Raw genomic sequence first — 27,560 nt, forward strand, 5'->3', positions numbered from 1 at the left:
ACTGAAGAATCCCAGGTTCTGTTCTGGCCAAGGGCACATGCCTGGGTTGCGGGCTTGATCCCCAGTAGGGGGCGTGCAGGAGGCAGCCGATCAATGATTCTCTCTCATTGATGTTTCTATCTCTCTCTCCTCCCTTCCTCTCTGAAATCAATAAAGAAATATATTAAAATATAAAATAAAACCAACCAGTAATCATTAAAAAAACAAAACAAAACACAAAGAGAAACCCAAAAATGTAGCACAGAGAGGGAAAGAGAGAGAAGATATAGAAGGAATATTAAGATCTATGGACTGTGGGGTGAGAAATAAAGGAGAAAATGGGAAAGCAATATTTGAAAAGGTAATGGCGGATGACAGTCCCTAATTCCTTAGAGTATGAACCCTTAGAGTCAGGCACGGCAATAAATCCCAAACCAGAGAAACTTAGAAAGAAAACTTGTAATTTGAGTTATACGATAGGCTCACTCACGTAGGAAGGGGACATCGAAGACCTGACATGTTTTTGTCAAACGCATCTACGCTGTAGTGACGGTATCAGTGAGTGGCTTTCCTGACTCTTTAAATTCAAGGGCGCATGCTGCTTCCTGTTCAAGGCCAACACCTCTGTCTGCGCTCTTGGTCTCAATCCCCTTTGCCCTGTAGTGGCCATAGTTTTATATTCTTTTCATTTCTATTTTTGGCATCTTCCTTCCTTACTCTTTCCTCCAGCCTATATTCATCATTAATCCTCCTGAAAGTTGAAACCTGGCCTACATCTTGTTTGTATCTTCGACAGTCACACAGATTTTTCTTCCATTCTCATTAAATTTTCTATATAGTCAGCACTGTTTGCTAGATGATTAGCAGTACTTGCTTGTCTACTAATTGCTCCTGGACACACACCAGTCTGGCTTCTAAGGGCCCCTGCTGCCAATGTATCTTAACACATTGCGGACCAGTAGTTTTATTGCTAGCTTTACCTGGTGGCCAGATAAGTTTCTATTGAACGAGTACCAAAAAAACACGTTATATATAAATGTTAAAGGCACACCTTAAAATTAAATACCCATTGCATTTTTGAAGTTATTTATTACATGTTCTTACAAGCTAATATCTTTTTAAAGTAGGATGCTTTGTAAAACACTGTGTCATAGGAAAACATGAGAATTCTCGTGATCCATCCACGATGTGTTAACAACAAGGCAACCCGCCTCCTTTCCTGAATCCACCGGATGATCTCTGCTGGCATAGCACACCTTTCCCTACATGGCCCAGGCGTTTGTGCTGTGGCCTTCTCTCTGCAGTGCCTTGAGGAGAGCCAGAATGCCTTTCTCTCACTTCTCCCCTTCACTCTCTGAAGTGGTTCTCTCAGGAAGTCTAGAGCAGCTCATTCAATCTCTGCAAGTCCCCTGGTAGATTAGCTCAGCATTCTTACCGCAGCCCAATTTGCATTCCTCATCTCCCTACTCCAGGAGTTTTACCTACTCTCATTATTTTAATACTAGAGGCCCGGTGCATGAAAATTCATGCATTGGAGCGGGGGCGGGGGGTCCCTCAGCCTGGCCTGCCCCCTCTCACAGCCTGGGAGCCCTCAAGGGCAGGAAGTGACCTGGCCATCAGGGGAAGGTGACGCCCCCATCACACCTCTGCTGCTGCCACTGCTGGCAGCGCAAGCCTCAGCCAGCCCTGGTTACCTGAGCCTCAGGCGGCCCTGGGCGGCTGGGCAGCCGCCATCTGAAGCTTGCCTGTGCCTCGGGCCGGCCCTGGGGAAACGGGGGCTGAGGGCAGGCCCAGCAGCACCATGCGCCTGCTGCTCCTCCGGCTGGGCTGAAAGGACTGGGGGACTCCAGCGGGGCTCAGGGGACTGGGCACCGCCGTCTTTGTGAAGGTGTGATGGTCAATTTGCATATTCTGTCTTTATTAGATAGGATGGATCACATTTTTTCCTTTTTAAATCTCAATCCATATCTTTTCTTTATCTTGAGAGTAACTTTTTGAATGCCTCCTCTCTCCTCCAGCACCACAGCTTGACACTATCACCCACCAAGGTACTGGTTTCAGGCATCACCTTATCTCTCTCTTTACCTACTACCAGCCAGTCTCTTAACCAACTCCTATGAAGTCTGTCTTTTTAAAGGTGCTTTTTAAAAGTGCTTTCCTTTCTGTCTGTTTCAGTAACCGCTGAAATAAACCAGGCCCTAAGGATCTCTTAATTGGAATATTAAAGTAAGCTTCCAACTGGTCTGCCTCACTCCAAGTTTGAGGCCTCAGATCCAGCACGTACAGCATCAGGGATGCAAATGATCTACAAAACATGAAATGTTATTTACATTCAGCAGCTTAAAAATGTTCCCAAGGCTCCCCTCAGGGGTGGGAGCAAGCCCAGGCTCCTAGACGAATAGATTAGACCCAGTAATCTGTCAGCTGTGCAACTTCAGACTCATCTCGTACCGCTCCCGCCCACGATCTTTCCATTCCAGCCTGTAAAAATGCTTACATATCCAAGCGCATTGTTTTAAGCTCCAATATATGTCTCTGGTCTTCCTCTGGCTGACAGTCCCCTCCTCTTCCTCCTCTTCTGGCTTGTTTTTAAATACGATTCACTGATTACTCATACAATAACTCAGACACCAACTCTTCCCAGATGCTTCCCTGTGGATAAGCTACGGTGGCAGTAAGTGCTGCTTCTGCTACATGCACTTCTTTTTCCTTCATGAGAACATAAACCGAGAACCTTTGTTTTAATTCATCTTTGTATCCCAGCCACCTAGTGTAGCACTTGACATGTAATCAATGCTCAACAGTCTCTGTTTAACTAACCCTCTCTAGTTCCATAAACTTCCCTCCTAGCACTGATCACATTATGCATAGTTACTATTGGTTTGCCTATTTATTTGCTTATTTATTTAATTTAGTAATCCTCACCTGAGGATATTTTTTCCACTGATTTCTAGAGAAAATGGAAGGGAGGGGGAGAGACACAGAGAGAGAAACATCGGAGTGAGGGAGACACATTGATTGGTTGCCTCTGCATACGCCCCGACCAGGGCCAGGGATCGAGCCTGCAACCAAGGTACATGCCCTTGACAAGAATGGAACTCAGGACCCTTCAGTCCGTGGTCTGACGCTCTATCCACTAGGCCAAACCGGCTAGGGCTGGTTTGCTTATTCGTGGCTTCCTCGCAGTTGAGCTCCTGTTTGCAGGCATGTGTGTCTGTTTTACTCAATAGGTGCTAAATAATGACATAATGAACTCTTGAAAGATGAAAATAGATGTGTGTTATCCTCATTTCTTTCTCTGCTTTAGAATCTCTGATCTCCTGTTCTCTCTGCTATATGTTCTGATGTCACACCTCCCTCTGATATCTTTCTGCTCCAAGGTAATAGTAATGGGTTCTTACCTTTGTTACAGTTGTCTTTTTTCTCTCATTGTCTTCCACCTCATTCAACCAGATAACACTAACAAAGATCCATGCTGGTATATACCTTTTAATTAACAAGACTTTCTTAAATCATTTGCATGTGTAATTCAATGTATGTAAGTATGATGGATACATTCTTAGTCCTCACTTAATGTTGTTGTTGTTGATAGATTCTTGGAACTGCAGCAAATTGACATATAAGGCAGCCAGTTTTGCCATTGGCTAATTGACATAAACAGAGTTAAGTATGGTATCTCACCAACATTATAATGAAATGATGTTGAAAAAAACGATGTAATTAGCCGAAACCGGTTTGGCTCAGTGGATAGAGCGCCGGCCTGTGGACTGAAAGGTCCCAGGTTCGATTCCGGTCAAGGGCATGTACCTGGGTTGCGGGCACATCCCCAGTAAGAGATGTGCGGGAGGCAGCTGATCGATGTTTCTCTCTCATCGATGTTTCTAACTATCTCTCTCCCTTCCTCTCTGTAAAAAAATCAATAAAATATATTTAAAAAACAAAAAAAAACCAAAAACGATGTAATTAGAGGACCTGCTGTATTATTGTTTTCATATATAATCTTTAAAATATATATTCATTTCAGAGAGGAAGGGAGAGGGAGAGAGAAACATCAATGATGAGAGAGAATCATTGATCAGCTGCTTCCCCCTTCTGGGGATCGAGCCTGCAACCCAACCATATGCCTTTGACTGGAATGGAACCCAGAACCCTTCAGTCCGCAGGCCAAAGCTCTAGGCACTGAACCAAACCAGCGAAGGCCTCATATTTAATCTTTATAACAACCTAAATGGTAGTTGTTATTAAGCAAATTTTACAGATAAGGAAATTGTACATGAAACCATCCCCCAGTTACACAAGGAGCAATTGGGATTTCAGTATAAGTGACTCCAAAATTTTTGTGTGTTTTTTCGCTCTAGTGACACTGCCTCTTCTCCTCCATTGGAAAGTCTCAGCTCCTGTTTCCTTTTTTATTTCGAAGCCTCACCTGAGGATATGTTTTTTGATTTTTTTAGAGAGAGAGGAGGAAGGGAGAGAGAGAGAGATGGAGATGGAGAGAGAGAGAAAAGAGAGAGAGAGGGAGATCAACGTGAGGGGAAACATTATGGATCCATTGCCTCCCTTATGCTCCCCAACCAGGGATCGAACCCCAAACCTAGATATATATGCCCTATCCGAGAATCGAACCATTGACTTACTGATGTACTGGATGACACGTCAAGGAGCCACACAGGCCAGGGTGTGGTGCCTGTTTCTTTTTTTCTTTTTTTTTTTTTAATATATATTTTATTGATTTTTTACAGAGAGGAAAGGAGAGAGATAGAGAGCCAGAAACATCGATGAGAGAGAAACATCGATCAGCCGCCCCCCGCACATCTCCCACCGGGGATGTGCCCACAACCCAGGCACATGCCCCTGACCAGAATCGAACCCGGGACCCCTCAGTCCGCAGGCCGACGCTCCATCCACTGAGCCAAACTGGTTTCGGCCTGTTTCTGACATGTTACAGCAGCCTGTGGACATGACATTTACCAACTACTTAAAAAAAATGTCAGAAGCTCATTGTTTTATTCAATTTTCCATCCTTATATTTGACTATAGCTATAGCTTTCCCCAAAGGAGCTCTTGATCTTCTTACCCCGTCCTTCCTTTTTTCATGTTAGTCTACCATTTACTTGAATCGCCTTCCCTTTAGCCCCAGGTTCTTTTTAAAATGAAGTTTAAAAATAATAAGAAAAAATTTAAAACAAGTCACTGACATTCATACATCTAGCGAATACCCCAGGAAATTTTGGGCTGTTAGATATACTAAGATTCCACTAAATACCATCTCATCATTTGATGCTATTTGAATAAGTTACATAATCAGTATATGATCAATTGTTCATATATAGTTTATCTTTAAAATGGCAACATTAAAAGACAGAGGGCGTATTTGTTAACCAACTCTGTTCATACGCATTCTTGCCAGACCTCTGGGTGGTAGTGATGGGATACAGTCGTTTGCCTTGGAGTACCAGTGTATAATTTGATAATTTTGTCTTTCAAATAAGCCAGCATCCATCAGAAATAAGACTCTTAAATTTGGGACATTTGACTTGAGCCAACAATTTCACTTGATTGCTTATTCACAGGATAGGCAAGCTTCAGCAGCCTACGTCAAGGAAAATTGAACTTGTTTGAGATGGTTTGAAATTGGTTAATTTGGTTTTAGTTTGTTTGAAGTTAACTGTGTGGTATGGATTGCTGTATAGCCATTTTCTTATATTCAAGCTGTGTAAAATATTCCGACTATCTATTCCTAAGGCTCTTCTGTACCTCAGGCAAGATGATGCCATTGTAACAGCAGTGATCCAAAGATGAGGTTGATAATCGAGGGAAACCAGCAAAGGAGCTATTGAACACCATAAGGGCCTCCTGGTATCGGCTAGGAAATGTGTTTATCAAGAGTTAACAGGGTGGTGATCGATTCAAACAGATAACAATTAAAAGGTTTTTGAAGTTGTTAAACAGCCTGGAATGGTTAGAATGAATCCACAGGGTACCGTGTTTGTCATACTCGCTTAGCTATATCTCACCAGCCTCATGATCTGAGTTACTTCATACGAGTGTAGAATATGATTTCAGCATTTAACAGCAAACTGTTGCACAAATAGTATTGCTATTTTGCTTTTATTTTACTTTTTAACTTTTCAGATATTAAAAGAGAAAAGGGTATAGGAACCATTCACAATGAACGCCTCACCAATATGTTAGCTTACTTTATACTTTTTGTAAGGAAGTAAAATAGTACAGATAAATCACGCTTCCCATTATGATCGATCCTCCACCTCCGCAGAGGCAGTCAGAGCCTGGATTTGGTCTGTGTTCAGGGCCTGCAAGAATTCCGGTTCTCTGCTTAGACCTCCATATGCCCATCCATCTCTTCTTCCGTCTCACACCAACCACCCTCTCTGATAGTTTCGTCTTGCATCTCTTTTCCAGTAGGGAGACTCTTCTGATGTCAGCCTAAGAGTCCACTCTGGCAACCAACACCTCTCCTTCCTGCTCACTTGCTGTACAAGTACCGTCACCCGGACAACTATGGGACATTCTGTCATCACTACTGCATTTCTGTGCCCTGCCTTCTTCTTTCTTACTTTCTCACAGGGACTAGCTATATTTGATCAAAATAAGCACTCGCTTAAATAGCCTTCTACATCTTGTTTCAGTGGCTTGAAAAGACCTAGCACTGAACTACACCAAGGTCGTAAGAGCTGCATGAGGCTAACGTAACACAGCGTGCTAATGAACCTCACCTGGGTGGATCCTAGTTTGGGGGCCACAGAGGTGAAGTCTCTCTGAGAAAAGAATGCAAGGTTATGAATACAGAATGCCTGCAGCCATTTTGATGACACTTGACAAAGGATATGTTATATTAGAAAAAACAATGGTCTTAAGTTTTGGTTAAAATATTTTATTTCTGCAAGCTTTATCAAAGCTTATGACCATGTGAAAACACTCATGGGGACGCTCATTAGCACTGCAGTCCATTTGCTGCTGAATAGAACTTACATTTTTTTTCTCATTGGTTGAGTTTTTGATTCGGGATCTTTGCTTTCCAGTGCCCCAACTCCTAGCTTTTATAAACCTACCCTGCATGGGTAGGGTCCCTAGGTCTGGCTGGCGATCAGGGCCCATGTGTGGGGTGACCGGCAGGGCGATCAGGGCCCCTCTGCTGGCATCTGCCTTGACTGGCCTGGTGCCTGCAGGCTGGGGGCAGCTCCTGCATTGAGCATCTGCCCCCTGGTGGTGAGTGCGCATCATAGTCACTGGTAGTTCCACTGTTCGGTCGATTTGCATATTAGGTTTTTATTACATAGGATAGCTCCCGTCGGTTCATTGGTTCTTTCCCAAACAAGGGCAATCCACAGGAACCTCCTACGATGCAGCACAGCAAACCTTGCTGGAGTCAGCATTGACTGGAATGCCTTAGGCCCCTTCCTTCCACTCCTGCTTTGCTTTCAAGTTCCATTCCTGTTCTGTGTTATATGTATTTGCTTTTATATTCAGTGTGTCAGAGTATACACTTGGAACAAAGACGGTACCCAATCTGGACAGGAAACATAACTTGTTAATTTTCCTAAGAGACTGGTATTTCTCTGTGAAAATCTTAACACTGATATTCATGTCTTCCATTTTTCCTCTATTAACTCTCCCCCCCTTAGCTGATGCTTTTCACCCTGAGAGTTCTGTTTTAGCTACTGGTTTTCCTGAGTTGGGTTTTCTTTCTCTTTCACACGGGGTTTATCTTGCTCGTATGTGATTGGCCTAAGTGTTGTGATACAGGTGGTAAAGGTGGATTGCCACAGGGAGTGCACACGCAGAAATCTGAGCATCTGGGCCCCGGGGCTTTCTGATCGACACGCTGATCCTGCTGAAATCGAGCACAGCCTGGCAATTAGGGGTGTCCAACAGAAGCAGAAAAAATCAATGGAATTGTGGGAAATATTTCCTCTGCCCAAGTTTTAGTTAATTATTTGGTTACTTTGTATTTTTGGAGACAAAGAAGGAACAACCTTTTAAAAATGTAGTTCCCTCAGCATATACTCTTTGAAAATAATCATGTCAATATCTTAAATTTATTTTTTCCAGTGTAAGGAAAAAATCAGAGTTTGAGTCTGACATCCGAAGTTTGATGATAATGAAGTTAAAAAATGAGGAGTACCTTAGAGGACTATACAAGGATGCTTATCAGATCGGTGCTGTTTTTCACCTGACCAGATATAAAACTGAAGAGTTAGAAGAGAAAATATCAGAAGTGAGAAGAAAATTTCAGGTTTGTATGTCTGTGTTCTTCTTAGTTGTGAGAAATAGTGATACGCCTGGACTTCATTTATTGATTTAGTATTGATAATTAGATTTTAATTTCGCCTACAGTAGTCTTTAAAAATAACCCAACAACTACACTTGATAAACCAGGAGAAACATCCCTTCTGCACAGATGCCCAACCTGAACAGAAGGGAAAGGGGCTGCATGCAGCTAGCCAACGCTGGGTCTGCTTTTTACTCTTACCGACCTCACACTACCTGCATCACCAGCCGCCACCTACATGTCTAATCTCAGATATTCCTGCTACACTAGGCAGGAGGGATGCTGGGAGGGGCCCTTGCACCCTTAGCAACGTAAATAAAGGGCATACCTGCATCAGGATCACAGGCTGTTGGGTTCCAGAGCAGCACGCAGCTCGTAGACCACCATGTGCAGAAGCCACCGCCCCCAGGCCTCAGATCCATCCGAACTGGAGGCACGATGACCAGGCATCCCCGGCATTGGGCACAGGGCCTGGCCACGTCAGCTCCGCTTCAGCACACGCAGGGACTCCTCTGACAGGCTGCTCTGTCCTTCACTCGCCATCCCCATCTCCTTTCGTCTTTGGCTATTTTCTTACTGCAGACTTAACGATCTTGCAGTTGTCTTAAAACAGAGAACCCATGTTCTATGTCCAAGGCCACTGCTCTCTAACTTTAGGACACGTGGCTGTCCCTGCACCGAGGGACTGGGGTTCTGCTCCCATGTGGTGTCCAGCTGTTGAGCTGACTCGAGGGGTCATGCCTTTGTCCCTTCTCATGGGTTTTCATTGGGTTTGCCATCCCTTATATGTTCTAAAATTAGTATGATAAAAACTATATATAGTAAAAATCAACCTCAAAATTATTTTAAAATTATAAGCCCTGACCGGTTTGGCTCAGTGGATAAAGCGTTGGCCTGTGGACTGAAGGGTCCCAGGTTCGATTCCGGTCGAGGGCATGTACCTGGGTTGCGGGCACATCCCCAGTGGGGGGCATGCAAGAGGCAGCTGAATTGATGTTTCTCTCTCATCGATGTTTCTAACTATCCCTCTCCCTCTCTCTCTGGAAAAATCAATAAAATATATTAAAAAAAAATTACAAGCCATATGATTTTATATATGCGCATGTGTACACACACACACACACACACACACATATATATATATGCTTTAGCATGTGTTATAATACTGTTGATGTTTATAATTTCCTTGAGTTTTCCATTGCTGTGTGTTTCTTTATGGCCATCAATTAGCATTTTTATTGAGGATATCAGTAAAGACATATGCCTTTTATTTAGTCACTTAAACATGTGTTTTAATTTTTTTTCAATTGATAGGAAACCCTTCATTCAGATATTTTCCCATCACTGTTGCAACCTACCCTTAATTCTTCAGAAAGATTGCTTCAATAACCTGAGACTCTCACTGAGAAAGCTGCTGCATGAAGTAGTTATTTTTTCTAAGTTTCTATGTTGCCATACAATATGCTTTGTAGAAGGGGTGCAGATGCGGTGAGATTCCCCCGGCTCGTTTTGTCAACCCAGAGCACAGTGTCCCCTGGCGTTATTCAAGCACAGTTGAAGAAATTGTTCTTCAAGTGCTTGTTCTTCTTCTGCCCCGTGGTAGCTGAGGGGTAACTAGAAGGAAGCAACAGAAAGGAATTACTCCCTGTGGGAAATGTTTCCCATCGCCAACTACTGCTCATCTCTGAGCTAAATATATAGGACTGTCAGTTGCTATGATGTACACAGGTGTATCTGTGTCAGGGTGATAATGCATTGAAAATAAATTTCTAGGTAGTCCTTAGATAATTCAGGTGTGTAGCAATTCAAGTTCGTGGTTTCTGCCTTTGCAATGGCCCTACTTACTGTCTTTCATGACTAACTAATGAAAATCTGTATAATTTTCTGAGTCTGGACTTCTTTTTTTTTCTTGTAAACAACTTTGTGTATTTGTTGATCCTGGCCTGAAATTAGTCCTTAAATTCGTGTCTTCTAGAAATTAATTAGAGCAATAGTACCTGTAAGCGAGCTCTGAAAAGTAACCTGCTGAAGCCTCAGGGGAGGCGTTTCCCAGTTTTGTTTCTCAAATTAATGCATCTGTAAAGTGCCCAGGAATTTTCAGGCCATCCTAGACTAGAAGGAACTCGGAACAATCAAGATACCTAGAAGTTTCTGGAATTTTCCAGATGTTAAAGATGACTTGCTCCTATTTTTAAATACTTTCAATTCCAATAACTGAACTATTCAGAAAAGACAAGATTAGCCAACACCCAGGGTAAAATTAGCCAATAATGATGGGAGATAAATCAATAAAAGTGTAATAGGTATTTAGTTACGTTATGGATGGGATGAACAGAAAATCGTCCAGCTCTGTATGAAGACTGTGCTAGTGTAACAAATGTTGAAAGCTCTCATTAGATGTTAAATACTTCTTCACACTTCAAAAGAAGGCTGCTCGGCCAGCGGCAGGGATTTGGAAGGTGCTTTGTTTGAACATACTGGAATTTTTGTGGAAAAGTACAACATCAGGCCTCTCTGTTCCAGGTTAAAATAATAAAACTAGAACTAAGTTAAATCAATAAACACATGCATCTTTAAAATATATATATTGATTTCAGAGAGGAAGGGAGAAGGAGTGAGCGATAGAAACATCAATGATGAGAAAGAATCATTGATCAGCTGCCTCCTGCATGCCCCACATTGGGGATCAAGCCTGAAACCCGGGCATGCGCCCCCATGGGGAATCAAACCATGACCTCCTGGTTCATGGGTCAATGCTCAATCATGGAGCCACTCCAGCCAGGCTAAATACATACATTTTGAGATTTATTACTTGAACATATGTTACTTAGAAATATGTTATTTAGTTTCACAGATTTGGGGATTTTTCCAGTATCTTTGTGTTATTGTTTCTAGTTTAATTCTATTATGGTCTGACAGCAGACATTGTATGATTTTTCTAGTCTTTTAAGATTGTTTAGATGTTAAAGGGTTATTTTTAGTGCTAGAAAAAGACAATGTGTTATGTCTTTAGAATGTAGGTACTCAGTGTTTATGGAAAGCATGAATAGAGTTAGCATATGGTGGGAAAATTTAACTACACAAATTTCTCAGTAATAGAATAGTAGTTAAATATGAGTACGAGAATAAATTATAAATTTATTCAATTTTGAATTTTTAAAAGTTAATGGGACTTCTGCTATTTTTAGTGGCTGAGAAGATCTTGCTAGGCTGACCTCACCAAAGATAAAAACTTTAACCCCTAGACCTAAAAGGGAATATGCTAAAAAGGCATAATGCATATCTCTGGCTTTAGGGATCCCAGTTATTTTAATTTATGTTTAGTAACTTTAACGTGTTTTTACAAAATACACATAAAACCTTCCTTTAAAAAAATAAAGAGCCTTAGCTAGTTTTGCTCAGTGGATAGAGCGTTAGCCTGCAGACTGAAGGGTCCTGGGTTCGATTCTAGTCAAGGGCACATATCTGGGTTGCAGGTGCCCAGTCCTGGTCTAGGTACATGCAGGAGGTAACCAGTTGATGTGTCTCTCTCATATCAATGCTTGTGTGTGTGTGTGTGTGTGTGTGTGTGTGTCCCTTTCCCTTCCACTCTCTCTACAGATCAGTGGAAAGATATCCTCAGGTGAAGATTTAAAAATTATAAGTAAAGACAAAATAATGTGTTTATTTTTAGAACCTGGTTGGGCTGCCACTTGGACCCTCTGTTCGGGTTATAGCCACCAAAACAGGCCCTACCATTGCCCAGCCAGAGCTGCCAGCCCCACTAGGCCAGTCTGGCCCTCAGCTATTTTTTGCACAAATTCCCAATTTTGTTTTATGAATTTAACTCTGAATTTTAAGATCTCTTTCTCTCTCTTCCTGGTCTCAGAGCTTAGATAATAATATGAGTTTTCTTAGTGCCCTTCAGTCCCTGAAACACAGATGATGCGACTGCCTCAGTTGTGCCCTTAATCTATTCATATGTAGTGTTCATCCCCCTTTCTCTTGAATGTGAGTTTCTGGACAGAGCACTCACTGTTCAGACTGCTTTTCAGCATCCTTTGTCCTAGGAGCCACTTCCCGTAGGATAGCTCTCTGCTGCCACCTGCTGGTTTCCGACTGGTCAAACCAGGCAGCCGGTCAAAGGCCACATTTCTTTTTAATGCGGGTTCTCCGCAGCCTTGCAGGTGCTGTCACCCCCTTTCCCTCAGCTTCTTTCAGCCTCTTCCACGTGATTTTTTGGATACTTTTAATTTTTTTTCCTAAACCCCAATGGACAGATACGTTATGCCCCCAAAGCCTAAATTATTTCCTATCTAGCCTGCTACAGAGAAAGCTTGGTGACCCTGCCCTAAACAGTACAGGAACGGCAAGTGTACGGAGCAGCCGCAGCCCGTAGGATGAGGGAAGGCACCCACAGAAGGAACAGACGTGGAGGAGGCAGATTCAGTATTTTACTGAGACCACACGCTAGTTACCTATGTAAGTTAGATCTGTAGCAATTCGTACTGATTTAATGCCGGCACTGTTCTCAGCAGCCTTCCATTGTATAATATTAATATCTTTAAGTTCAGGGACTTAAATTCATTTAAACTATGAATTACTGTCTTACTGAATTATAATAAAAAAAAAAGACTTCGAAGGATGAATGAATGACTTTCAAGGGAACAGAAACGAAGCAGTCCATATTGCAGCCAAAGTGACTTTTCTAAAATGCACACCTTGCCTAGGAGACTTCACTGTTTTTCTTATTGTGCCTTAGGGGTCCTACATAATCTGACATGTGTTTATCTTTTCAGTTTCATGCCTTACCATCCCAGCCTATCTTCTTAGTACACACACACACACACACACACACACACACACACTCACACACTCTTTTTCAATTGGTTTCTGACAAAGGTCAAATGAAGCACTCTGTTTTGGAATGTGATATATCTTCTCCAGTTTATAGAGGCATTTTTAATTTGGTTCCCTCTTAAGTAAGTATTGAACAAATTGATAAACCACTATGTCTACTTTCATGTTAGAAGAAGCAACTAAATTTCATTAAAATTTTCACAATATTTCATTGTTTAAATTGACTTTAGATGTAGGTATATCCTTAGGTGAGAGAGTATATTAAAGTTATTGCTTTCCTTAGAATATTCTTTTTCCTATGTTGGAGTTTTTCTTTCACTTTAGGAAAGCATAAAGTTGATGAGTTGCTATCCCAAGAAAAGGAAGAGTTGTAGGAGAGACTTACCAAATTGTTTCTTTATATTGTCTCTGGAGACCCTGGGGTGCTATGAATGAGGCTGTAATGAAGAAGGGATACTAGAAACACTTCTGAACCTCTACTTTACCTCTGCAAAGCTATACATCCCTTTTAAATGTGGAGGACAGACTATCTACAAGCCAACTTGTCTCCCAAATAAGGGGTTCCAGGGTGTGATTCTAAAGCAGAAGGAACTTTAGCTAGACCACCAACTTGCACCACACACAAGAATAAACTCAAAATGGATAGAAGACTTAACTGTAAGCTTCTCCAGTGGTCGGCAAACTGCGGCTCGCGAGCCACATGCGGCTCTTTGGCCCCTTGAGTGTGGCTCTTCCACAAAATACCAACTTCTGCACATGGGCCACGAAGTTTCAATCTCACTGTACGTGCACACCCGCATGTGGTATTTTGTGGAAGAGCCACACTCAAGGGGCCAAAGAGCCGCATGTGGCACATGAGCCGCCCTTTGCCGACCACTGGCATAGACTCTAGTGGTTCTCAACTAGACTTCTCAACTGTGGGAACACACTGACCACCAGAGGGCAGCTCCTGTGTTGAGCATCTGCCCCCAGGTGATCAGTGCATGTCATAGCAACTGGTCGTTTGGTCGCTTAGGCTTTTATATATATAGACTAGAGGCCCGGTGCACAAAAATTTGTGCACCTGGGAGGGTCCCTCAGCCAGGCCAGTTCCCTCTCACAGTCTGGGACCCCTCAGGGGGTGTCCACTTTTTGGATTAGGCCCACTCCCTGGGGGGTTGGGGCTAACTGGCAGTCAGACATTCCTCTGGCAGCCCGGGAGCCCTCGGGGGATGTCCACTAGCCAGCGGGGAGCAGGCCTAAGCTGCAGTTGGACATCCTTAGCGCTGCTGAGTAGGCAGGAGAGGCTCCCACCACCACCACTGTACTGGCAGCCATCAGCCTGGCTTCTGGCTGAGCAGAGCTCCCCCTGTGGGACCGCACTGACCACCAGGGGGCAGCTCCTGCATTGAGCATCTTCCTCCTGGTGGTCAGTGTGTGTCATAGTGACCAGTCATTCCCAGTCGTTCTGCTGTTAGGGTCAATTTGCATGTTACTCTTTTATTATATAGGACAGAGGCCTGGTGCATGGGTGGGGGCCGGCTGGTTTGCCCTGAAGGGTGTCCCAGATCAGGGTGGGGGTACCTGCTGAGGTGCCTGGCCAGCCTAGGTGAAGGGCTGATAGCTGTTTGCAGGCTGGTCACAGCCCCTTCAGGGTGGCAGTCCCCGCTAGGGTGCCTGGCCAGCCTGGGTGAGGGGCTGATGGCTGTTTTCAGGCTGGCCACAGCCCCCAGCCACCCAAGCTCTTAGTGGAGGCTGGCTGGAAGCAGGTATCTGGGATTTATTTATCTTCTATAATTGAAACTTTGTTGCCTTGCGTGGAGGCTACAGCCAGCCAGGGAAGGCAGGAAGCTGGGCTTCCTCCATCACTGGGACAACAAGCCTCCTGCTTGCTCCAGCTTCCTGGCTGCCAGCAACCATTTGGGTTGGGTTAATTTGCATGTAGTCGCTCTGATTGGCAGGCATGGTTTGTGGGCATAGCTTGTGAGTGTAGCGGAGGTATGGTCAATTTGCATGTTTCTCTTTTATTAGGTAAGATATGCATATCCCATGGACACAGACAATAGTGTAGTGAAGGCCTGGGGTGGGGCGGGTGCTGGGTGAAGAGGGAAAAGGGGAGATGGGTGGCATCTTTAATAATGTCAATAATAAAAATAAATGTTTAAAAACGTTTAAAAATAAAATAAAGTAGAAGTAAGTTTTTGAGTTATTTCCCAATGTGGTTGTGTGGTGATGTATAATACAACTGAGAAAAGAGTTTAAAACTCTTTATCCAAGTAACAAAGATATTTCCAAATATATTTTGCCCACTGATTTTCAAGGAATGATGTTAAAAAAAGAGAAAAGAGGATGAAAAAGTGTGTGTGTGGGGGGGGGGGGGAAGGGGGCGGGGAATGAATCAGTTTAGCCAAATGGAAAATCTGATCCCCTTTTGCAGACTTCAAACTTGAATTGTATCTATCTTGTTTTCTAAGTTGAATGTGTTCTTTATGGAAATTGACATTAAAAACAAAAGGATAGTTTTTAAAAAAAGGAATTGAAGACTGGCTAGTTTTTTCCCTTTTGGATTACACTCATTTTAGTTGCAGATTGTAAAGTACAAAGTCACTTGAACTGAAATTCCGCATCCTATCACATGCTAACTTTGCCTCAAATAACAGCAGGCTTGTTATTATTTTTGTTGTTGTTAATCCTTGCCTGAGGATATTTTTCCATTGATTTTTAGGGAGAGTGGAAGAGAGAGGGAAGGACAGAGAGAAACATCGATGTGAGAGAAACATATTGATTGGTTGCCTCCTACAAGAATTCCTACCAGGGCCCAGGCTGGGAGAAGCCTGCAACCAAGGTACTTGCCTTTGACCAGAATCGAACCCGGGACCATTTGGTCCATAGGCCAACTCTATCCACTGAGCCAAAGTGGTTAGACCAGGCTTGTTTGTTTGTAATACTCAGTTTGTAACAAATATTTTACTTTTTATTATAACGTAAGTAAAATGTGTCTCATGTTAGCAATTGTCTTTAAAAAATGTTTTCTGACATTATGTAAATAAAAACTCCTCTTTAAGAGTTTTTGATGATTTACAGGGTAGAGAAGACTTCTTAAAAAAAATCACTCGAAGTGAAGTGGCTACTGGAATGATACTTCAGGTAATCCTAATTTGCTTTTAATATTTAATTCTTCCTTTAATTTGCATTTTACTTAGCATTTTAAATTTGTCTGTAATGAGGCCTCTTTTACTGCTTGGCTTGCAAGCCAGCAGTTTTCTCTCCGTAGCTGAGGACAGTTGCCCTCCGTGGAGGATCAGCGTGTCCGGTCATGCAGAAAGGGACTGATCTCCGAGCTATCTCGCATTCTGTGGCGTGATGGGGGTGTCTGCCAGTCCAGTGAAAGGGCAGAGGGAGCTTCTTGCTCAATGTCTCTTCCGTTTGCTTTGTGATGATGCTGCGTTTTCTTCACTTTCAGTGTCTTTCTATTGAACTTCCTTATTTAACATTAAAAGAAAAATATGCTGTGATTTTTCTATGTAAAACAAAATTGAGAGTGAAGCATTATAGCTATAAAATCAGTTTTAATTATTTTTTTAATATTTATCTACACCATATACATATTCTTTGAAGCCCAGATTGGGTGTTTTGATCCCTGGCATCTTTCTAGAATGTCTCCCCTTCAAAATACATAAATATTTGAAATTATTGTTATAGGAATACTAAAATCAAGAGACAAAACAGCCCTAACTGGTTTGGCTCAGCAGATAGAGTGTCGGCCTGCGGACTCAAGGGTCCCAGGTTCGATTCCGGTCAAGGGCATGTACCTTGGTTGTGTGCACATCCCCAGTGGGGAGGGGTGCAGGAGGCAGCTGATCGATGTTTCTCTCTCATCGATGTTTCTAACTCTCTATCCCTTTCCCTTCCTCTCTGTAAAAAAATCAATAAAATATATTTTTTAAAAAAGAAACAAAACAGTTCAAAAGTGTTACTTTTCGAGATGATTTGAGATTATCTGCACCTCTGGTCCTCTTTGAAAGAAACACACATTTTGGAATTTCTTCTATTAGGAAATTTGACATTTTCAAACATATAAAGCATTGTTTCTCTACTTCCATATGTTTGAAAATGCCAAATTTCCTAATTTATTTGCATATTTAATCTATAATCTCTCAGCTCTTTTTGCTTAATATTTTGTTATTAACTTATTATCGATGGGTTTTCTTTGGTCTTCAATTTCAGGAATTAACATATATTTCAATATTTATTGTTAGTGTGTTCTCTAACCTTATGATCTTCTAATATTTACTTAAGAACATTTGATTTTTATTGTTCATCGATATTTTTCTCATCTTTTTCAAAATAACTGTACACGCTTTACATTGGTTATATTTATACCTGTTGCTTTTAATGGTGGCATTTATTTTCAAATAACAGCAAATTTTCCTGCCTGATGGAGACAATAAATGTCTAGGTAATTAATAACTGAATGAACTGCTTTACATCTTTGCTGGCAGAAAAAACTGTTTTCCCTGCAAGAAGAAGAGCAACTTGAGAGGGAGGAGCTTTTAAGGAGGATAGCGATCTACTCCCTGACCCTGGCAGAAATAGAGGAGCCTCTGCTTCAGATGGAAGAAAATGCGGAGCAAATCAAAGCTCTCCACAAAGAACACTTCAATGTAAGCATCTCCCGTTAATCCAGACACCGATTTCCAGGAATGCTTAGGTTGACAAAGCATGGATGTGGTGGTAGATTATTACTTGGAAAATTGTGATTTCACCTAGGAAGACATAGACTTGTGGACAGAATAAGTAACTCTTTCATGAGTCCACAACTGACCTACAGTGGAATTCCACAGAAGGGTTCTGAATGCCACGACCTGGAACCTATTCTGTCTCTTCGAGTGTACTTAGGAAACACAATTTTCCAATAGGTGAGTAGTGATCTATTGGGTGTGATTGCCCTCTCTGGCAGATTTAATTCAGAGTCTTCGCTGCTCATTAATAAAACTAAAGCTATCTTTACTCAAATATAAAATACAGTGCATCTTGACATTTTCGTGGTAAATGTTGGGTGCATGTAGAAAACAGCGAGGGTGAAAAATAAAGCAAATGTCGATAAAATATTTTCAAAACAAGTTCATGGCAGTAACTGATATTACCCGCCCTTCCCAAGGAAATATTTAGTAGAAAAATATGTGTACATCATGTCATTAGTCTTTTGGAGAATAGAGGGTGTGGTAAGAGTTATACATTCTCATCTTTAGCTGCCGGGAGTATATACATATTCATTTGGCCCATTTTGCCAACAGGATTTTTTTTTTTTTATCATTGCAAATGACAGTGTAACTTTATATTGTTAGACTTTAATAATTTTCAGGTTTTCTGTATTTTAAAATCTTTGTGATCTGCAAAGTGTTCCTAATATGAAAGTTTATTTTGAACCTCAAAGCCTCTCTATGGAATAGGCAAGAGAAAGAAGAGAAAGTTTAACTGTATCATAAATTAAGAAAACTTGAGCCTAAATGCAAGAGGCAGGTTGTGCAAGTCCATGAAGCATGGACACAGCCAATGCTAGGTAGGCTCCTAAATGCTTATCATCGAGCTCATGTAACTAACAACAAGTGAGAGAAAGGATTTCAGTAAGGACTCCTCCTCACATCAATGATAGAAATTTATTAATTGCATCAAAAGCCTCAGTACAGTCATCTGAGGCTGATAATGAATTCCAGAAAAGTTGAATGACTTTTGTTTCCCCTTATTTTATAACTAGAGGCCCGGTGCACAAAAATTTGTGCACTTGGTGGGGAGGGGGTCCCTCAGCCCGGCCTGTGCCCTCTCGCAGTCTGGGACCCCTCGGGGGATGACCACATGCTGGCTTAGGCCTGCTCCCCGGGAGATTGGGCCTAAGCTGGCAAGCAGACATCCCTCTGGCAGCCCGGCCGCCCTCGGGGGATGTCCACTTGCCAGCGGGGAGCAGGCCTAAGCAGCAGTCGGACATCCTTAGCGCTGCTGAGGAGGCAGGAGAGGCTCCCCCCACCACCACTGTACTGGCAGCCATCAGCCTGGCTTGTGGCTGAGCAGAGCTCCCCCATGTGGGAGCACACTGACCACCAGAGGGCAGCTCCTGCATTGAGTGTCTGTCCCCTGGTGGTCAGTGTGTGTCATAGTGACCAGTCATTCCCAGTCGTTCTGCTGTTAGGGTCAGTTTGCATATTACCCTTTTACTATATAGGATAGAGGCCTGGTGCACAGGTGGGGGGTGGCTGGTTTGCCCTGAAGGGTGTCCCGGATCAGGGTGGGGGTCCCGTTTGGGTGCCTGGCCAGCCTGGATGAGGGGATGATGGCTGTTTTCAGGCTGGCCACACCTCCTTTAGGGTGGGGGTCCCCACTGGGGTGCCTGGCCTGTCTGGGTGAGGGGCTGAGGGCTGTTTTCAGGCTGGCCGGCGACTGAAGCTCCCAGCCTCTCCTTTCTTTCTTTTCTTTTTTTTTTATTCTGGGATTTATTTACCTTCTATAATTGAAGCTTTCTTGCCGTCACTGGAGCTGAGAGCTGGCTCTTGCTCGCTCCAGCTCTGAGGCCACGGCCTGCTGAAAGCAGGTATCTGGGGTTTGTTTAGCTTCCAAAATTGAAACTTTGTTGCCATCACTGGAGCTAAGAGCTGGCTCCAGCTATGTGGCCACAGTCGGCTGAAAGCAGGTATCTGGGGTTTGTTTAGCTTCTATAATTGAAACTTTGTTGCTTTCTGAGCTCAGAGCTGGGCCGCGGCAAGCGGGGAACCTTGGCTTCCTCCATCACTGGAGCAAGCAAGTCTCCTGCTCACTTCAGCTGCGTGGCTGCCGGCTGCCATCTTTGTTGGCGGTTAATTTGCATATCGCCCTGATTAGCCAATGGGAAGCATAGCAAAGGTACAGTCAGTTACCCTTTTTGTCTTTTATTAGATAGGATAGCGATTGTTTTATATCTTCTTGTAGTCAATTATTTTTGTTTTTATTATGTCTTAATAGTTATAAATGATAAGAACTTGTATTTAGCATAAACCTTTGGGAAGAATGAGTTTTTTTATACATTTTCTTTAATGATTATTGATTACTAGAGGCTCGTTGCTTAAAATTTGTGCACTCTGTGGGCAGGGTGGGAGGGGCCCTCAGCCTGTCCTGTGCCCTCTCGCAGTCCAGAAGCCCTCAGACATCCTTAGCACTGCCACAGAAAGGGGAGAGACTCCTACTACCACTGCTGTACTTGCCAACCATGAGCCCAACTTCTGGCTGAGCGGCGCTCGGGAGCATACTGACCACCAGGGGGCAGCCCCTGTGTTGAGCATCTGCCCCCTGGTTGTCAGTGCCCCTTATAGCAACTGGTTGTTCCATTGTTCAGTTGATTTGCATATTAGCTTTTATTATATAGGATTTGTATTTGGAGTTTTACTTTTGGTTAAAAGATTTTAAATATTGTGATGAATATTTGTCTTTTCTATGTGAGTTTATTAGTGTTTGTTACTTAGCTAAAATTGATATGGTTTGGTTTTCTCAGGTAATTCAATTTGAATGTTGGGATTGTGGGTATCATAGTATGTTTTTGTAATTCATGTGTGGTGCTCCTTTCCCTCTATATCAAAATATACATTGTTGTTACTAGAATGTCACTTGAGAACTATTTGACCTAAACCAGGATAATTGGATTGTAAATGCTCCACATCTTAATTTCTGAATGTCTCCCAGAGACTAGGTGATATCGTTGCAAAGAGAGAAGATGTTAAAATAAATGTGGAAAGAACAAAGGAAAAATTGCAATTAAAAGGGAAGAAAACCCAAGAAGCACTAATAAAAACCGAGGTAAGAAATTTAATATGCAAAGAATGTCAATTTATACTTTATGCCAATGAAAACTATTCAAGCACATTTTATTTTAGATGGATGCCCCTCATTCCTAACTGGTTGACTAAATTGGTTCTGCATGTGCTTATGTGAGAGAGAGGAAGAGAGAGAAAAACATGGATGTGAGAACGCAACATTGATAGTCTGCCCCCTACACACACCCCCTCAGGGGAAGCCAACCCCATGACACAGGCATGTGCCCCGACCAGGAACAGGACCTGCAGCCCCGGTGCACGGGACGATGCCCAACCAACTGAGCCCGCCAGGGCAGTTCCTGCTTTTATTGATAAAATGTTACTATTTGCCTTTCATTGTTCATGTGGCCAAACGTAATTTTCCCCCTAAATCCCAAGAATTTAACATAAAAGATCTCTGAATATTTTTTTCCAGGCAGAACACTCAGTAATTTTTGGTGAAATAGAGGCAGCTAAAAATAAAACAGCTTTTTATCAAGATAAAATAACTACATTGAATAAGGAACTAGAAGAAAGAGAAAAGGCAAAGATAATTTTAAATGAGCTACTGGACATTCTGAGGTAAGTTCTTAAATTGTATCAAAATAGTACATGTTTAATATATTGTTTATAAAACAGATCATTCCTATTTTAAACAATCTATATTTTCTATCATAGTTTGATGTGGAATATACATGTGCTATTAGAGCATTTTGACTTAAAAACAAAATCATAAACTGCTTTTATTTTTCATTACTCCCCCATGTTTATTTCAGTTTGAATCACTGCAAATGCTTCTATTTTTACAAGTATAACAACTTTTATTTCTTATGAACTTAATAAACCTTCCCACGAATTTTAGTATTTCTCATTTAGATGATATGGTTAATACATGGTTGTGCACACACTTTTTAAACAAGTTCTGAAGGAAGAGTTTAGAAATAGGTATTCTACAAACCTCCTGTGCTTTATTCAGAAGCCTCTCACCCAGACCCCTCATTTCTAACTGGTTACACCAAATTGATTCTGCATGTGCTTATGGGAGAGAGAGGAAGGGAAAGGAAGAGACAAACATCGATGTGAGAGCGCCACATGGATAGGCTGTCCCCTGCACGCCCCTCATGGCCCAGGCTTAGGAGAGCCTGTGGCTGCGAGCAGTGGTGCTCTGAGAACCTTGGCGTACGCGTAGACCCCACTCAGCGCTCACATAGTGTTCATTTGCTCCCCCGGGCTCTCATTCCCTACTTTGTCACACATCGAGGACAGGGCTCGGGGGCTGTTGAAGGAATAGCACTGGTCACCCTGAGGGATATTACTCTGATTTAAATAGAGAAGGCCGACAGGGCATCAGCAAAGTCACGGCCCCCAGAGATCCAGTGTCAGAGCAACACTGACGCACAGCCCAGTGCCATACACCTGGGTGGAGTCAAGTCAACAGGAATTCGTTTAGCTACTACCATCGGGTAAAAACGTACCGCCCAGATGATCAGATGCGATATCTGAACAAGACCAACCATGCTCAGCATATCGCATAAGAAGGCAAGGTGGCATGGCTGCACTAGTCTACTGTGAAAGGCATTGATCTACATTGTTTCTCATCTGTAAGAGTACTTGGGGGCTCAAGGGTATCAGCCTCAAAGTGTATAATTCGCATTAAACTTAGAAGGATCTAACTCAGGAGCTGAAGATTTCTTTCCTTCAGGATTCTTACCACTTCAGTCCTCACATGTCTTCCGTCCTCTGCCTACATGATAGTGCTGTTGAGGCAAGAGTGCTCAGGAGTGCACTTTGCTCTAAGAACAGAGCAGGATAGTGCAGGAAATCTTTGCCCCTCACCCCCTCCAGCCCTCACAACAGACCCCTTACATTTTGTAATAGCGCCCCCGTATGAATGCCGAGGAAACAGAAGCCAGGAAGTTGCTCAGTGGGTGAGCGCCTACCTAGGAACCAGGAGGTCAAGGTTTGATTCCCAGTCAGGGCACATTCCCTCTCATCACTGATGTTTCTATCCGTCTCTTCCTCTCTGTTCCCCTCTAAAATCAGTAAAAATATATTTTAAAAATGTCAAGTGGGAAAGTAGACCTTCAAGTGTCTGAAGACAGTTTTTAGAGAGACAAAACCTGCATATGCAAAACAATGGAAATATGTGGGTAAAAATAAACATGTTCATAAAAAGAATAGAAATAATAGCTATCAAGGCTACCCTTGGCGCTCATTAAATGTGCGCAGTTGTTTCTTAACTAGAAGTAAAAGGACCCAAACCCAGACTTACAGGACTTCAGAGTTGTTGTTTTTACCACTCTGAGGAAGGAAACACTATTTCCCTACATACATATACATGTACACATATAGTGTATGTAACATGTATGACTGATAAAACGCTATACTGCATATAATCTCATATCAAAATAGTGTTGAGGATAAAGTGTGTGTGGTCAAGATACAGGGATGTTTGCTGGGGGCAGCGCTGTGAGAATGTTTTGGTTTTGGTCAGACCTGCTCCTCTCTGAATTTCACTGTTGAGTCCAGCAGCACAGACAGAACAGGATTTGAATTCTGGTTCTGTCATTTACTCATTGGCTTACACAAGCTAATTATGCAGTAGTTGAGGTTCCTCATCTGCAAATTGGTATACTAATTATTTTTTCATAGGGCTGTGGTTGGCTTAAATGAGATAGTGCACTAGTCAAAGCACTTTAACATTTTCACTCCTCCAAACATTTCGTCCTGCTGTCTTGTGGTTGACTTGTGCAGCTTCCTGCACCGGTGAAGGCGGAGACGAATGTGGGCGGCAGGACCGCGCTGAGCTGTGGCAGCTCTGCTGATCCTGGGTCCTGGTTGCTGCCCAGCTCTGGGAATTCTTTCCAAAGCATACTGATTGTCTGCAGTATTGTTTTAAGCACTTTCTGATGCTTATTCTACTAGTCTTGCATTATACATCAGTACCGATGTCACCATAAAGATCAGCCTACCGCTTTGTCATGATGTACTTAGTTGCATATGACAGAATACACACAGACATGTTCATGCATACATGTGCGCACACACACACACACACACACACACACACCAGCTTAAGCAATAGGGGAGGCTCTCACGTGCCAGCAGGCCCTGGGTGAGGTGAGCTGCAGGTGGGCTGATGCAGCAGCTCAGCACCAGGTGCCCATTCGTTGTCTCTTCCTTACACCTGTTGGCAGCAACTGTGAGAGCATGACTCTTGGTTACAGTTAGTGATTGTGAACCTCTTCTACATGGAGTTAGGTGCTTTCATCTCATTGGGCTATTTTAATATATGGCTCCATTGGTTGGAGCGTCATCCTGTACACCAAAAGGTTGCGGGTTTGATCCCCGGTCAACGCACACGGGAGGCAATTGATTGATGGATGTTTCTCTCACTTTCTCCTCTTCTCTCCCCTTCCCCTTCCCCTTCCCCTTCCCCTTCCCCTTCCCCTTCCCCTTCCCCTTCCCCTTCCCCTTCCCCTTCCCCTTCCCTTCCCTTCTTCTCCCCTTCCTTTCTGTCCAAAAATCAATAAAAATTCATATACTCAGGTAAGGATTTAAAAAATCAAATGTATCTTTGGAGTTGCATGCTGCATGGAGGAAGGGTAATGTCAACAAAGCAGAGGCATGGTGGGTCAGTATCCCAGAGAACCCACTCAATTTCTCCAGAACTTTCCTTGCACCTGGATCACTTAAAGCTCCATGGAGGATATAGAAGGGACCAGGGAATTTTTCCAAAGCCCTTCAGTTCTAAGATTTTTTCAGTATTTTGTCTGTTAAAATGTATCATAAGTATAATTTAAAAATAAAATGTAAATTGATTAGTGGTAATTGCAATGCTTTCTTAATAGGGAGAAACATGCATCTGTGAAATTTAAAAAGAAACATATACAAGCTATTTATGATCATCTCATACATGAGAAAGTAGCCTGTGAAGAGAGGTTCGACGAGGAAGAACAGATACACAGAAATCTCGTTGCCATGAGGCAAAAAACTCTGGCAGACCTGAAAGTGAGTGTTATCTTTTCGGTGTTTTAGAATGAAGGCAGTGTGGGGCTAGCCCAAGCAGCAGCTGGTGGGAGGCACTCGTTGTTCATCCTGCGGTAGCAGAGATGTTTACAACGTAAAAATAGATCTGTTAGCTTAATAAACACGTAACTTTCATTTCCCTCTGAGGTAATTAGAACATGTTTACACAGCACAGTGTACCTTTCAGTGCATTTGGTGTGCACCCGTTTTGTTACTGTACTTTACTTTATGGTGAAAGCTACTGATTCAGAAGTATAGGTTGTATTTATTGCAGAGCCATTTTTATATTTTTAAGGGGAGATGTGAGGATAGTTACATTTTATTTCTTTTGTTTAAAATTATCTTTATTTTTAAAGTATTGAAGATGTCCCCTTTTCACCCCCTTTGACCCCCTCCACCCAGTAAACATAATTTGAATGTTTACCAACCACTTTTTGGGAAAATGAGAATATTTTATGCGCTTTTTCTTTAGAAACATTTTGCATATGTTTTAATTGCACTTACTACTTAGAAACAGGGACATCATGTGATAAAAAGTATCTTTTCAGATCTGAATGTTTAAGCTTTATAAAGCTATCCATATTAAATTTGTATATAGATATGATTAAGTGATACAGATATATTTAAGTGATTCCTATCCTATTTTACATTTTGTAATCATTTTTACACTTAATTGCAGTCGTAAATACCTTGTTTCTCAGTTTATTTAAAAAATTACCTCTTTAGAGAGGTGCATGATAAGTTGCTTCTAAAAAATAAAGAATTCTACCAGACTTTTATTAAAACTATTTTCTGCAAAATTTTAAAGATATATGTAGCATCATAATATATTTCTATTAGTTATTTTTGATCCTGATATTTATATAGTCTATTACTATATATACTTAATATACCCCATGAATTTTTTCTTTTCATTTTCCAAAGACATTGCTACTATATTTTTTTAAAAGATTTTTTGGGCCAGATACACATTGAATAAACAGCTATCTGAGTGAATGAACATACTGTCTTTAATGCTAGCTGTGATCTCTCCAAGAAAATTATTAATGAAATAACAATACTTTTATTAATACTGATGCTAGGTAACATTCTCCCATTTAAAATATAGCCGTTGGATAGAAAAGGTTTTTTTTTTTCTTTTTTGGCCAAAAAATATGAAAATAACTAGTGCCACCTAGTGGCAGTAGAGGAAGCCGCCTCTTGGAGGAGCTTCTGGAACTTCAGGCGCTGAATCTCAGGTATGTGATGTACAAAAGGCTGGAACAGCCTAGACTCGTGTGCACACCTCAAAACAAGAAGGCTCCGGCCACTTACTGACCAGCATCGTTCCCCGCCTTATGTTCTCTCACAGCAGTAGGATTGGTTGTTTGATTTCAGCCACATTTTTCAGTTGTACTGGTGCTGAGAACACAGGGGGATCCCAGTCATCACTTATTGACCAGCATTGCACCACGTTAATGGAACAATAATAATTAGTGAAATGGCAAAGTATGGCCAGCAGGAGAGAGACAAAGAAACACCCTGTACGCCTGGCCTCTCGGGCGCTGAGGCCTGTATTTCTCCACCCAGAAGCCGTCTCCGTCTTCCCGTTCTGCAGGTGCCTTGGCACATCGCATGCTCTCACGTTGCTTTTCCTCTTAGCTCCAATCTCTGTCTGGACTTGTTTTTTCATTAATTCTTACTTGTTTATATTTTTTCTAAAATGCACTTATGGTACATTCTAAAAGACACAGTATTGCTCTACTAATTCCTGCTATTATAGGAGAGTTTTCTGTCACATTCTCTGAATCCTAAAAGCTCAGAACTGTGCCAGGTACAAGGGAGGCACTTGGTGAACCCTCGAATAACTGAACGGATAAATGGTGACCATGTCCTTATCTGGTCACTCTGATGTCAACATGCACGATGATGGCGAAAAGCAGCAGCATTCCAGACACAGTCCGTTCTGCGCCGGCCCCACGCGTCGGCGAAGCCTCAGGCGGTGCAGAGGCCGACTCTTTCTCACTCCCTCTCTCCAGTCTGTTCCCTCTGGTGCAAGTGCTTAAACCGGCTACTGCTCTCTAGCAATTAAAGGGTGCTGCAGAAGAGCTCAGTACTGCTTCTCAAACAACCTTGCATTTATGTGAAACTGTCTCTTATCAGTGCTCGGCTAGCTGCGGGTTACGCATTCATCTTATGTGACTGGAAGCACAGAGTTTGAACATGCAGAGTTTAGAGATTGATGTATCTCATCATTAGTGACACTGTTTATGATTAGGATCAGTTATCAGTATTAAAGAGTTGAAAGACAATGTGATTCTTCATAGAAAACCTGTTCTAGCCCCTGTTTAGAAATTGGGTGAGATGACAATTTGTAAATGTGTGTGTGATGTAAATGTAAACCATTGCCACAGAAAAACAAGTCTCATTAGGCATATATATATATATATATATATATATATATATATATATATATATGATATTACTGTCCTGGGGTGTCCCCTCTGTGCTAAAGAATTCATCACAATTTTGGGTCATCTAAAGGAATCCTATTTAATCCTATATAATAAAAGCCTAATATGCTAAGTGTCCAGTTCTCTGTTCAACCAATCAGAGCATAATATGTTAATGATATGCTAAGGACA

At 42.2% G+C, this 27,560-nt stretch overlaps 1 protein-coding gene across 1 annotated transcript in view; it reads left to right on the forward strand.

Annotated features, from left to right (window-relative positions):
* Positions 1-27,560, forward strand: part of CCDC178 (coiled-coil domain containing 178) — a gene marked incomplete at both ends in the record, with an annotated part of 171,446 nt that overhangs the window by 49,366 nt on the left and 94,520 nt on the right. The window contains 6 exons of the mRNA XM_081096576.1: positions 8,053-8,236; positions 16,175-16,237; positions 17,593-17,754; positions 20,798-20,911; positions 21,344-21,489; positions 24,759-24,918. Of these exons, the coding sequence (XP_080952702.1) occupies positions 8,053-8,236; positions 16,175-16,237; positions 17,593-17,754; positions 20,798-20,911; positions 21,344-21,489; positions 24,759-24,918 (829 nt within the window). The remainder of the gene's footprint in view (positions 1-8,052; positions 8,237-16,174; positions 16,238-17,592; positions 17,755-20,797; positions 20,912-21,343; positions 21,490-24,758; positions 24,919-27,560) is intronic.

Source organism: Myotis nattereri (genome assembly GCF_964212035.1).
Source record: "Myotis nattereri genome assembly, chromosome: 8".
Lineage (NCBI taxonomy): Eukaryota > Metazoa > Chordata > Mammalia > Chiroptera > Vespertilionidae > Myotis > Myotis nattereri.